Raw genomic sequence first — 14,708 nt, 5'->3', positions numbered from 1 at the left:
AAATTTAATATTATAAATTTTAATTTAATACTTTATTAAGTCAGATATAGAGCAGCATTTCAATGAAGAATGCCTTTGTAAGTCTTTTATAACAAAACCCAAGAGAAAACTGTAATTTTAAAATATTTTATGGCTCCTGAGTAATATAAAAGCTAAGATAAATACCCCACTGTGAGTTAGCACTATTAGCTAACAGAGCATTTGAGATGCTTTATTGCTTATTAAAGTGTAGAAATGGATCTTAACTTATAAATATGTAAAAATTTAAATCACTTCATCCAGAAAACATCCAAACTATTAGAGACAGTTCTATTATCTACTTAATTAACTTTCCTTCAATAGAATTTTAGAATGAATTTAGAGTCCTTCTGGTTTCTTTCTTTTTTTTAATTTTTAATTTTTTTATTTTAATAGCCTTTTATTTACAGGTTATATGTATGGGTAACTTTACAGCATTGACAATTGCCAAACCTCTTGTTCCAATTTTTCCCCTCCCCCACCCTCTCTCGCAGATGGCTGGATGACCAGTAGATGTTAAATATATTAAAATATAAATTAGATACACAATAAGTATACATGACCAAACTGTTATTTTGCTGTACAAAAAGATTCAGACTCTGAAATATTGTACAATTAACCTGTGAAGGAAATAAAAACATGCAGGTGGGCAAAAATATGGGGATTGGGAATTCAATGTAATGGCTTTTAGTCATCTCCCAGAGTTCTTTTTCTGGGCATAGCTGGTTCAGTTCATTACTGCTCCATTGGAAATGATTTGGTTGATCTCGTTGCTGAGGATGGCCAGGTCCATCAGAATTGATCATCAGATAGTATTGTTGTTGAAGTAAATAATGATCTCCTGGTCCTGCTCATTTCACTCAGCATCAGTTCGTGTAAGTCTCTCCAGGCCTTTCTGAAATCATCCTGTTGGTCATTTCTTACTGAACAATAATATTCCATAATATTTATATACCACAATTTTTTTCAGCCATTCTCCAATTGATGGGCATCCATTCAGTTGCCAGTTTCTGGCCACTACAAAGAGGGCTGCCACAAACATTCTTGCACATACAGGTCCCTTTCCCTTCTTTAATATCTCTTCGGGATATAAACCCAGTAGTAACATTGTTGTATCAAAGGATATACACAATTTGATAACTTTTTGAGCATAGTTCCAAATTGCTCTCCAGAATGGTTGGATGTATTCACAATTCCACCAACAGAGTCCTTCTGATTTCAATAAAGATACTTCTAGAATGAAACTTCTAGAAAAAAAGTTTCATTTGATTCTTGAATTTTATCTATATAATATTATGTAAATGGCAGTAATCTTGCTCAGCTAGCAAAATAAGGAAATAGGTTTTTAGCTTCATGAATTCTCTTAAAGGAAAATCATATTCTCAACTGTTTCATGTAATATTGTTTTAAAATGTCTCAAAAATTCTACCTTTTATTTTTGAGTTAAAAACCATACTAGTGATATAAGCTTACTACTTTTCATTAAAAAATGACAGTTTGTAAAAATAAATGGATAAGGATATTTATTGAGAATGACAATTATACTGTCAAAGATATTTTAGGGGATGAAGGGCAAATGGGAATGAAACCATTTTCATTTTTTAGTCCTAGGCCCCCAATTCCTCTCTCTCTCCTGCTATCAGAAGAAGAAGCAACTCTCATCATCCAGTCATTCTGGAGAGGCTATCTGGTAAGACTAATGTGTGATTACCATATTTGGTTTGATGTTGAATCTTTGTGACTCAGAAAACACATGATAAAACTTTTAAATAAATTCTATAGATAGAGATTACTATAAATAACACCTACACCTCCAGAGATCCCTGGAAAATAGTTGTGATTCTATTTAAAAGAAATTTTGAAGAGCAATTCATACATCTTTTCAAAATATATTTTTATTTCATTTAAAGTACCTCTAAATTTATAGTTTAATCAAGCAAAATATGTAGAATGTGTTAAAATTAGTATAGTGATATTTTTCTGTCTCCCAGGTTATTTTTTCCAATTGAAGAGTAAATACTATCAATTTGCCATGTAAATTTTGGTTGCTATTCTGATCTTTTTTAGAGCAGTAGTAGAAGTCTGCCCAAGTCTGACAGATGTTCATGAGACCAGTTCATTATGAAAGATTAGTGTGGCATAAATCAGTATAGATAAAGTCTATATGAATAGATATATAATTTGACTATGTTATAACAGAACCAGTTGATAAGAATTTTCTTTCTTCTTTTAGAAGATGCTTTCATACAAACTGCAGAGTTTATATACAGAATATATATTTTCTTGGGAAAATTGAATGGATAGGAATTCTAGATCTAGCCCTAACCAATAAAACATAGTAACATAGATTAGGTTTAGAATAGTACAAAGAAAACTTTAAGATCATCTATTCCAACTCCTTTATCTTACAGATTAAGGAGATGGGTCCCAGAGGTCAATCATTTATCCTAGAGAGTATAAGTAGCACTCTTTCTGTAATACCACACTGAAATTTTATTGGGTGCATCCTTTGTTCAAGGTATTCTGCAAGATATTAAGGATACAGAGAAATATGAGCTTTGCTCCCTGACATGGAAGAATTTATAGTATATTTGAAAAAAAACATAAATCGACACAAGGATGACTAACAGTTTAAATAATGAGTATGACTCAGGTCATATAGCAGCATGATGTTGACAAGCTATTTTTAAAGTAGATAGCACAAGTATCATTAAGCATCCCTATTTTACAAAAGAAGAACCTGCACCTTGGTCAAGTGAAGTGACTTGTGCGTGCAAAAGTATCCCTGTTTTGCAGAGGAATCTGAGGAGCAGATAAGTGAAATGGCTTGTAAACACATGGTTGATGTCTATCAGAAGTGGGATTGGAATGAAGATTGCCTGGTTGTCCTAAACCAATCTTCACTAAACTACATGAAATTTGGAGAAAGATTGTCTAATGGTAGTAGTCAGGAAAGTTTCACTGAACAAGTGGTACCATAGGCAAGCCTTGGAAGGAAGAGGATTTAGAGAAATGAAAAAGGTGGGAGGATGGGTGGTTCCAACAATAGACTTATTAGCAGGAAAGAAAAGTCATAGGAACAGAATCACACAAACAGAGTGGGATCTGGGAGGGCTTAATAGTAGATCAATTTATCTAGAAAATTTATGTAGAGAAGCTGTGGAAGACATTGTTAGACGAATGGTTTTGGAACTCAAATGTCTTGAATGTCAGACTATCGGAAAATAAACTTTATCTTTTAGTTATTGGGCAGAGTAGTTTCCTGGTTTGTACATTCTCTCCTCATCAGTCTGTATATAAATGTGATTTTTTTTTATTATTATAGCTTTTTATTTACAAGATATATGCATGGGTAATTTTTCAACATTGACCCTTGCAAAACCTTTTGTTCCAACTTTTCCCCTCTTTCTCCCCACCCTCTCCCCTAGATAGCAGGTAGACCCATACATGTTAAATATGCTAAAGTATGTGTTAAATACAATATATGTATACATGTCCATACAGTTATTTTGCTGTACAAGAAAAATCAGATTTAGAATGAAAGTAAAAATAACCTGAGAAGGAAATCAAAAATGCAAGAGGACAAAAACAGGACTGGAAATGCTATGTTGTGGCTCACACTCATTTCCCATAGTTCTTTTGCTGGGTGTAACTGGTTCTCTTCATTATTGAACAATTGGAACTGATTTGGTTCATCTCATTGTTGAAGAGAGTCACGTCCATCAGAATTGATCATCATATAGTATTGTTGTTGAAGTATATAATGATCTCCTGGTCCTGCTCATTTCACTCAGCATCAGTTCATGTAAGTCTCTCCAGACCTCTCTGAAATCATCCTGTTGGTCATTTCTTACAGAACAATAATATTCCATAACATTCATATACCACAACTTATTCAGCCATTCTCCAATTGATGGGCATCCATTCAATTTCCAGTTTCTGGCCACTATAAAAAGGGCTGCCACAAACATAAAATGTGGTTTTAAAAGCAGTTTTATCATAGCACTTTGCAAAGACTTGGAAGATTGTTCAATGATAATGGTGAAGAGTCATCTTGTATTCCTTTTATTTCTGGTAAAGGCTTTGAATTTTTAATGTACTTTTCCTAGTATAGTACATTCCTCTTTTTCATCTGATACAAGTAATTTTCAGTTATCCATAACAGTGACCTTAAAGCAACCAGTTGCTTAGCCTTTCTATTCTTCTAGACTTCCAGAGATTACTTAAAGGCATCAGATTGCTTTTGCATCCAGAAATCCAGTGTCCTAACTTGTCTCACATGAAACCATTTAAACCGATTATAAAGTATATTTTAGCCAGATACATTAACAGAAATAACACAGTATGTGAAAGACTATTTTGAGTGAATGCTTTATTGTAGCTCTGATTTTATAATTAGCCTTGTTAATATATTCTAGATATTTATTTATTACTGGAAAACCCAAAAGGGGACAAGAAGAGTTGGCTGGACATGCCTGAAAATGACTTAACAACAATATATATTAAATTCATATATGACTCTCATAATGCTCAGCAGTTTGAAATTCTTTTAAATCTCTTGCAAGGAAGAAGAGATATGTCTACTGCATAATGTTGTCCAGTTGCAAATGCCTTTGAAAACTTATAGATCCTAATTAATTATATTATGGGTGTCCATACTCAGGTCATAGAGAAGGAAAAGCAAGGAAAAATAAAAAGATAAAATTTCCTTTTCTTTCTCTATGACCTGAATGTGGACACTCATAATATAAGATTAATTAGGATCTATAATTTTTCCCACTTCTCTACTCTAAATTGTTGTTCATATTAGAGAACTAGTGATTTACATTAACTTTCATATGTTGACTTGCCAATAACATCTTACCTAATCAGCTCTTGTCATTTGTTCTAAAAGACGATACCTTGATTGAAGTATTAAAGTTTAAAAGCTTAATGTTTGACATTCAACAATTTAAAGAATGAATAGTGAATAGATGTTCAATATGCTTTATTCATTAAAAAGAATAACTAGGAGACGTGGAGCACCCTAAAAGAAAAGTAAAAATGCATGAAACTAATTGGCCCATTGGGACTCACAAACTGAACTGCTTGGAATCTAGAGAAAGCTTGAAGGAAGAGGAGTTAGAGAAATGAAAAAGATGGGAGGGCACTTTTCTTATATTACTCCAAAAAGAAGAAACTCAGTTTTCTGGGAGATCTTCCAGATTAGGGATGAATCGATTTCTAATCCTATACAGGCATAAGCACTGAATAGGGAGAAAGAGAAATGGGATCCAAATCTCAACTGTGTGAGAAACAAAGGAGATGATGTATGCTTTTTTTTTTTTTTTTTTTTTTACAAACCTTAGTGATCTATCAATATCTATCTATCAGCTATTATTGTTATTTTGTAGGTTACTTTATAGAAGTTATTTTTTGCTGGTGTGATTTACAGTGTGTCAGTTGTGGCTGATCAGACTAATGAGCTAAGAATGCTCTGCCACAGGTCAGACATAAATAGTCTTGACTATGGGGTGGCTTCTCTAACTCTGCATCCCAGATTAATAAAGTTTACACATTTTGTTGTTGTTGTGTAGACATCTGATTTATTTGTACTTGGGTGGGGCTAAGAACCCATCTTTGTTTTGCATTTGTAAAAAAAAAGTCTCCATTGAATCTAAATGAAGATTCATCAGTTTTATAGTTGCATTAGAATAATGCATTTTTGTGTAGTCTGGGGTTTGAGAGAGAAAACTTTCGAGGCTAAGAATGGTGATTTTTTAAAAAAATCACCCTTTTACCCATTTGTCAAAAGAATTTTTATGTGCTTTAATCAGTTGGAGAATTATTAATTAGTTGTGTGTTTAGAGATAGATGACAGCTCATTTCTAGTCAAAGGCGTTAATTTAGGACATTTTATGCTATCCTTAAAAGAACTACAGAAATATTTTCCAGCTTTTCATGCCAGGTAAAACTCATGGGTTTTAAATTAAGCTCATGGCTTAATTTCATAGGATCTCTGATTTTCCTTTTTTCAGAACAGTTAAGAAAAAAAAAAAAACAAGAGTAAAAATGTTCAATTACAGCTATCAATTTATCCTCTTCTATCTTTTTTAATCTGTTGATTAAAAAAAGAAAAGTGTATTCATTTTAACAAGGCAAGAGCAATTGTATTTATTGTGTATGTTATTCGTTTTACTGCCTTGCTATTGTCTGTGTCCTTTCAGTTCTGCTTTTTTCCCAGCAATTTTTTCCGCTTTATTTACATTGAAGCTTTATTTGGGTTTACTTGTAGTGCTATTCTTAGAGTATTTGAATTCCCTTTTACTGTCATGAAAAGCAGCTGATACATCAGATTAGAGACAGCTCTTCTTAGAGCTCAGAAGACCTGGTTAAGTGCTACTAACTCTATAACCCAGGCTAAATGATGCAATCTTTTGGAGACACAGACAGCCAGACTTCCTATACCAATGAAATGAAAAGTCTAGACATAAGAGGATAACAATGACAATAATAATAATAATGACAATTCACATTTGTAGTATTGAGATTTACATTGTACTTTGTTCATAATAATCCTGTGTATTGGGGTAATACAGGTTTTGTTGTCCCCATTTTATAAATTAGCAAACAGACTCAAAGGGACACAATGAATGATTCCCCCAGTTTTAGCTGGCATTGAGCCAATTCTCCTTCTTGGAAATAAAATATTCTTTCCACTCCATTAGACTGTTTAACTGCAAATCCCTAAAAATATCCTGGGAATAGGTGTGGTTGAGCAACTAGAATGCTGGACTTAGAGTTAGTAAGACTTAAGTTTGAATCGTACACATCAAATGCTTACTAATTATGTGACATGTAACAAGTACTTAATCTCTCTGAAATTGTTTGTTCATCTTAAAGGTTCTTATGATGGAGGGTTGTTATGAAGATCAAATGAGATAATGTATGTAAAGTACTTTATGATTCTTAAAGCATTATTTAAATATGAGATAATACTATTTCCCAAGCAGAACCATGATACTTTCCTTCTCATTTTCCTTGCTTGGTTTTAGGATCCATTTTAGAAACACGGAGGCTTATGGGAAACTGAGATCATATCTTGAAAATTCTATCATGTTGGAGAGGGAACAGTAATTTGTATAAAATTACCAAGAGCAGAATTGGGAGTCAATAGAATAGGTAGAAGTTGCAGAGAATCTTATTTTGCTTTATAATAAGGAGGAACTTTATAACACTACCATAGAAATCAGATTTCATCCTACCAAGGAACTTCTGCCACATTCTTGAAGTAATCTATGAGAGGGGGGATAGGTATGGTTGAGGGGGAGATTTCCCATAGATTGCTTGAGGGTGAGGAAGAAAAGTGAATTTTCCCAATGAGATGGTATTTCAATTGTGGTTAAGATATAACTGTACTGAAGGGCCTGTGTTGACTTAGAAAGGAAGAAATGGGAGCTTGCAGAATAGAAGGAGGGAGTGGAGTGGGGAAATGTTAAGGAATAAGGTTAGGTATGATTGGGTTTGACACAAGCTTCGTGATTGACTATCATTTGGAGGTTGAAATGTGATCAATCTTTCTACTGATTAATTACTTACCTCTTTGGTTCAGCCTTGCCCCATGGAAATCTGGCCAGTTTCTTTGAAGTTTATCTATTCAATTAATTTTACCTCAACAAATATTTATTAATAAGTGCTTACTATATGAGTGCTTACTAAGTGTAAAGCATAAAACACTTAGCACCATCATTCTTTATGGATATGAAGGTAAGGTAAAGGAAAGATCTTTGAGTAGATGGCCTATATTTTGAAGACCACTATTCTTTTTTTTATTATAATAACTTTTTATTGACAGAACCCATGCCAGGGTAATTTTTTACAACATTATCCCTTGCACTCACTTCTGTTCCGACTTTTCTCCTCTCTCCCTCCACCCCCTCCCCTAGATGACAAGCAGTCCTATATATGTTAAATATGTCGCAGTATATACAATGTATGTGTGCAGAACCAAACAGTTCTCTTGTTGCACAGGGAGAATTGGATTCATAAGGTAGAAATAACCCAGGAAGAAAAACAAAAATGCAAACAGTTTACATTCATTTCCTAGTGTTCTTTCTTTGGGTGTAGCTGCTTCTGTCCATCATTGATCAATTGAAACTGAGTTAGATCTTCTCTTTGTCAAAGAAATCCACTTCCATCAGAATACATCTTTATACAGTATCGTTGTTGAAGTATATAATGATCTCCTGGTTCTGCTCATTTCACTTAGCATCAGTTCATGTAAGTCTTTCCAAGCCTCTCTATATTCATCCTGCTAGACCACTACTCTTTACAGGGATCAAATAGCCATCATTCTCTATAATATGATGTGAGGGGCATGGATGGACCACTATGTCTAACATATCTTCCCCCCTGACCTGGCACTCTCCTTGAAATTCACTCTGATTGAGTCAGATAATTTGAAAGTTGGACATGATTATAGGAATAATTTATTGTTACTCATACCTCAGCAAGAAACTTCCTTTATGATATCTTTCATGATAAGTCAAACATCCTCTACTTGAAGATCTTTAGTGATAGTTAACTCACTACTTTGCAAGGTAACTCATTATTAAATACTTTGATCATTCCCTTATGTATAAGCATTGTGCCTCCATGAGCTCTATTTTAAATTATGAACAAGAATTTCTTTATTAGTAAAGAGAAGGCCCAGAAAGAATGGTCCATAGGACAAATAAGTTTTTATGGAATGAAGAGAGAAAGAAAAAGTTTTGTATATGAAGTAATTCCTTTGACTGAAATTAATTACTTTCTTTGGGTTCTTGTAGAATGGGCAGCAATGAGACAATTCAGAGATAAGAGGAGTCCAGATAGCAATGATTACAGTCACGTGAGAGTGATGGTGGTGTGAAAGACAATCAGTTCTAACTAAATTTCGCTCTCCAATTTTGTCTAGATAGGAAATAGAGTAATGAGTATATAATTAATGGCAGACTTACAGTACTGTATCTAGTTGAAAGATTATATATAAACTAAGCTTTTCATCACCTTGAAAGAGCAAGAAATATACCAAAGAAAGTAAAATAAGAGCACTCTCAAAAATAGATAGGAATTCATCATAATAACATCACTTAAAAAAAAAAAAAACAAAAAAAACCCAGTGTGGAAACTGAAAAAAAAAATAAAAGAATGGATGTGAACACACTAAAAAATAGTACCCAATATTATAAATAACGACTAGGAAGTAAAATAAAGTAAAGCAAAAGCCACAATACAAAGGCATAACACTAACAACAAGAAGAATCCATTCTCTAAACTACCAATTCAATATTCGAATGTTGATATGCTAAATAAGAATAGATTTTTTTTTTTTTTTTTTTTTTTTTGCTAAGGCAATTGGGATTAAGTGACTTGCCCAGGATCACACAGCTAGGAAGGGTTAAGTGTCTGAGAGCAATTTTGAACTCAGGTCCTCCTGACTTCAGGGCTGGTACTCTATCCACTGTGAAATTCTTAAATAAGAATTCAAAAAAAACAAAAATGGACAATTTAGAATAAACAGTGGAAAACCTCTAACAAAATGAATTATTTGAAAAAAAGAGATCAGTTAATTCAAAAGTCCTGAGACAGAATAAACACAGAACAAAATATAAGGGCAAGATTGGGATAATAAAAATCTCTTCAAACCAAAGCAACTAACCTTTGATATAAAATGTGATAAGATACTTTGAGAATTGTCTACAAGGAAAATACAACCTAAACATCTTAAAGACCATACTTCAAAAAATTTTACAAAAAGTTTCCTAGTCTGTATCCCAAAAAGATCATAAAAAGGGAAAAGAACCCACATGTGCAAAAATATTCACGGCAGCCCTTTTTGTAGTGGCAAGAAACTGGAAACTAAATAGATGCCTATCAACTGGAAAATGGCTGAATAAATTATGGCATATGAATGTAATGGAATATTATTGTTGTATATGAAATGATGAGCAGGCTGATTTCAGAAAAGCCTGGAAAGACTTACATGAACTGATGATGCTAATAAGTAAGGTGAGTTCTACTTAAGAGATCCATCTTAATATGGATCATACATAATAAAGCATTTTCTTTATTTTTGTGGTTTGCTTGCTTTTTTTCTTTCTCTTTTTTCCCTTTTGATCTGATTTTTCTTGTACAGCATGATAAATGTGGAAATATGTTTAGAAGAATTGTATATGTTTAACCTGTATTGGATTATGTGCTCTCTAGGGGCGGGGAGGAAGGGAACAGGAGAAAAATTTGAAACCCAAGGTTTTTCAAGGGTGAATGTTGAAAATTCTCTGTATAATGCATGTATTTTGAAAAACGAAAAGCTAATATTAAAAAAATCCCCAGAAGTACTGGAAAGATAGGGCAAATTATGTATTTAAAATCAACTGCTCATAGACAGAAAGGAACTCCAAGTTCAGTTTACCCAAAAATGTTGTGATCAGATAGGCAGATAGATAGAAAATAGATGATATAGTATTTAAAAAAAAACAAAACCTAGCAGCATTATTTGTCAGGTTCTGTGCTAAGCGCTGGGCATCCAAAGAAAGGCAAAAACAAAAACAAAAAAAAACTCTAGTCTCTGCACCCAGAGAGCTTACAGTATAATGGGGGAGATAAAGTACTAAAAACAATGTACCAACAAAATGTATACAGCATAAATTGGAGTTAATCAACAGTAATATTCAGAGGGATGGGAACATTTCAGAAGATAAAATTTAAACTGGACATGAAAGAAACCAGGAGCCATCAAGAACAAATCTGTGAATTGTAAGCATCTTTATGGCACTTGCTGTCTTGTCTTCAGAACCTACAACACTTACTAAAGATCTATCATGGAAGAAACCTTAGAAGTTATGAAATCCACCCCATCTAAAAACAAGGAAGTGGAAGTTGAATGAGTTAGAGTGATTTAAGATCACATCTCTGGTGGATGTTTAGAAAAGACCAAGCAAGATGAATTATTGTTTACATTCCTTAAGAATAGAAATGCTGATTATTATTTTTTAAAATCTCATCTTTCTTGAGAGCTATTGAGAAAACTTATTTATGGATGAAGCTCCTAGGGATAGGGGTAGAGAAGATATCAAATCCAAGCCACTTAAAGGAGAGAAGGGAGGATGAAAGAACTAAATTAATTTTCCCCAAGTGTTATGAATTAAGTGAGATTAAGAAGATGAAATTTTCTAGAACTTTGGGTTCAAGTCTTGCTTCCCACACATATTGACCCTGAGCAAATCATTCACCCTTGCCCAGGCAACTCTAAAATTCTGGGTTGTAGAGAAGGTACCAACTTTGATAGAGGGAGCTTTCTTTCTAAGGTGTTTAATATCACTGAAATCACAATTTAAATCTCTTTTTTTTTTTTATTTAATAGCCTTTTATTTACATGATATATACATGGGGAGGGGGTGGGGGGGGGGTAAGAGGTGAAAAATTGGAACAAGAGGTTTGGCAATTGTTAATGCTGTAAAGTTACCCATGTATATGTCCTGTAAATTAAAGGCTATTAAATTAAAAAAAAAAAAAAAAAAAAGATATATACATGGGTAATTTTACAGCATTAACAATTGCCAAACCTCCTGTTCCAATTTTTCACCTCTTACCCCCCCCCACCCCCTCCCCTAGATGGCAGGATGACCAGTAGATGTTAAATATATTAAAATATAAATTAGATACACAATAAGTATACCCGACCAAAACGTTATTTTGCTGTACAAAAAGAATCAGACTCTGAAATACAATTTAAATCTCTAATCTTATCCTATACTCAGAGTATTATTAAGAGAAAAAATATTTATGGATAAATCTCATGAAGGGTGAATAGGATTCATTCTAAAGTTTGACAGGGATGGAAAAGGTGAAAAGAATAAATAGTGGAAACTTGGAGAAGGAGGGGCCCATTGAGGTTAATTGGTCCAACCCCTATGTAGCAGGAGTTGTAGGAATGAGGACTGATATTTAAAGTAGTGTTATAGATGGCTACAAGAAGTAAGTAGCACAGCCTGGATTTGACCCAGGATCCTCTCATTTTGAACCTAGATGTCTTGAAAATGCCATACTGCTTCATTTGTAAATTAACATTTCTAAGCCTGGGCATTCACAAGATTTAAGTGTAGGAGGGAAGAATGAGGAGCTTCCAGGTGAATAAAAGATAGTAAAAGGATGGGAAGGAGGAGACAGAAACAGAGACAGAGACAGAAAGGTTCATTTGAGTATTAAAAATGCACAGAGCAGAATGGAAGGAAGGCTAGAATGTTAGTCAATAACAATTTAATTTATTTATTAATTTGCTGTATGCCGGCACTGTGCTAAGCACTGGGGATTTACAAAGAAAGGCAAAAGACAGTCCCTACTCTGAAGGAACTCACAATCTAATGGGAGAGACAACATGCAAATTACTATGCACTAACAAATTATATGAAGAATCAGGTTAATCAACAGAATCACAGAGAAGCAGATCAGCTTTGAAAATTACATATTGAATTTATTATATATTTGAAAAGAAAAGCAAAAACTACAAAATAGAGATTTTCAGTTATATAATTCTTTCTCCCTCACCCTAGTCCTACTATGTGTTAGGGGCTGGGGACAAAAATAAAAAATGAAACATCCCTTATGTATAAAACTCTTAACAATGGAGATGACAAGTACATATATTTTTTTAAATATTTTAAAATACAAAAAAAGTAAAAATAAATTGTGGTATATAAATAGAACAGAATGTGATTGTGCTATTAGGAATGATAAGTATGAAGTATTCAGAGAAACAAGAGCTGTCCATAAACTTGTCAGAGAGAAGAATACAGAACAAAAGGAACAATATCATGATGAATACAATAATGTAAATAAATCCAACATTCAGAGACAACGGATTTCAGATGGCATTCCAATATTGGTTCTAAATGGCCAAGCTCAAAATGAATGTCCTTATTTTCTTTTAAGAGTGGCAGACTATATGAGCATAAGATTCTATATTCTCTCAATTAAAATCAGTGTAGTAGATGTTTTTATTAAACTTTTTTTAAGGGAAGAAACTGCAGGGGACAGGGGATAATTATTGGGAAGTAAATTCTTGGGTCAAAATATCAACTAAAACAATGGCATGTTCTGTTCAGATTCTTAATTTTTTTCTTTATAATATATATATATATAAAATAGAGTTTTCAAACATTTCTTCTTTCTATTTGCATAAAAAGCTTTTTGAAAGAAAATTGTAAAACTTTTCAGAAAATGTGTATTATTGCATTGGCTACATTTATTTATATATTTAAAAGAATTTGAAATTTAAAACATCCATCATTTTCTGCCCTGCAGACTGCTAATATTGATTTCAAACTTAAAACTGACATGTTCAAATAATAGCGTGCATTGTGAGGAAGTTGCTTATTACTTTGCTTTTACCTCTTCAGTTACATTTTGAAAGACAAGAAATAACACACTGCAAACAGTTCCTTGAATATGAACAACTGTTTGATTTCATAAGCAGAGTCTAACTAGTTTCACAGTATATATTAGTCTGACTTCATTAGGAAACTTGGATTTGTTTCTTTAGAGTCCTAAATTTCCTGGCTGAAATGCCATCACTTTTTATGTGAGAACCTCTGGATGAGGAAGGATGGTGGGTATTTGGTTTATTTAGATTTGATTTAGTTTTGTTTTTGTTCAAACAACACTTTCCTTCTTTGCTGAAATGGATTATGTAGTTTGGTAGATGAAAACTCTCACAAAGATACATTACAGGAAGCCCAGAATTATGAACTGAGCTTTCAACAGGAAGAAAAAATGATATTTAAATATCAATGGGAAAAAAAGGAACATAGCAATAGCAATAACAACAATAAAAAAAAAAACTTTCAGATAAAACCAAGAAATGTTTTTATATTTTACTCAATTTTTCTTCATCCTCCCTTCATCTCTCTTTCTTCCTTTCTCTCTTTCTTCCTTCCTCTCTCTTTCTTCTTTCCTTTCTTTCCTTCTTTCCTTTCTTTCCTTCCCTTCCTTCCTTCCCTTCCTTCCTTCCCTTCCTTCCTTCCCTTCCTTCCTTCCCTTCCTTCCTTCCCTTCCTTCCTTCCTTCCTTCCTTCCTTCCTTCCTTCCTTCCTTCCTTCCTTCCTTCCCTTCCTTCCTTCCTTCCTTCCTTCCTTCCTTCCTTCCTTCCTTCCTTCCTTCCTTCCTTCCTTCCTTCCCTTCCTTCCTTCCTTCCTTCCTTCCTTCCTTCCTTCCTTCCTTCCTTCCTTCTTTCCTTCCTTCCTTCCTTCCTTCCTTCCTTCCTTCTTTCCTCTTCCTTCCTTCCTTCCTTCCTTCCTTCTTTCCTTCCTTCCTTCCTTCCTTCCTTCCTTCCTTCCTTCCTTCCTTCCTTCCTTCCTCCTTGTAGTTAGTAAAAGTATTTTAATGGGTTGATAAACATAAAGAAGAGCTGTTCTTATATGTGGCTAGCCTTAAAATTTTTCTTATATATTCCATTTAAAATTGCTGTGTATAATATAAAATATTTAGGAGTCTAACTGCTAAGACAAAATCAGGAACTATATAAATATAATTACAAAACACTTTCCACACAAAGTCAGACCTAATCAGTTAGAAGAAAATCAAATACTCATGGGTAGGTTGAGCTAATATAAAACTTTTCTTATACAGCATACATATGGTGAAGTGTTGATTACATAACCTTGCAGGTAATAT

At 33.4% G+C, this 14,708-nt stretch overlaps 1 protein-coding gene across 1 annotated transcript in view; it reads left to right on the top strand.

The window, feature by feature from the left end:
* IQCK (IQ motif containing K) overlaps positions 1-14,708 on the top strand; it is a 129,928-nt gene that overhangs the window by 71,446 nt on the left and 43,774 nt on the right. Inside the window, exon 7 of the mRNA XM_031942607.1 lies at positions 1,624-1,708. Within this exon, the coding sequence (XP_031798467.1) occupies positions 1,624-1,708 (85 nt within the window). The remainder of the gene's footprint in view (positions 1-1,623; positions 1,709-14,708) is intronic.

Source organism: Sarcophilus harrisii, chromosome 1 (genome assembly GCF_902635505.1).
Source record: "Sarcophilus harrisii chromosome 1, mSarHar1.11, whole genome shotgun sequence".
NCBI classification, from domain to species: Eukaryota; Metazoa; Chordata; class Mammalia; order Dasyuromorphia; family Dasyuridae; genus Sarcophilus; species Sarcophilus harrisii.
Note: the sequence above shows the minus strand (reverse complement) of the source record. Positions and strands in the feature narration are given on the sequence as shown.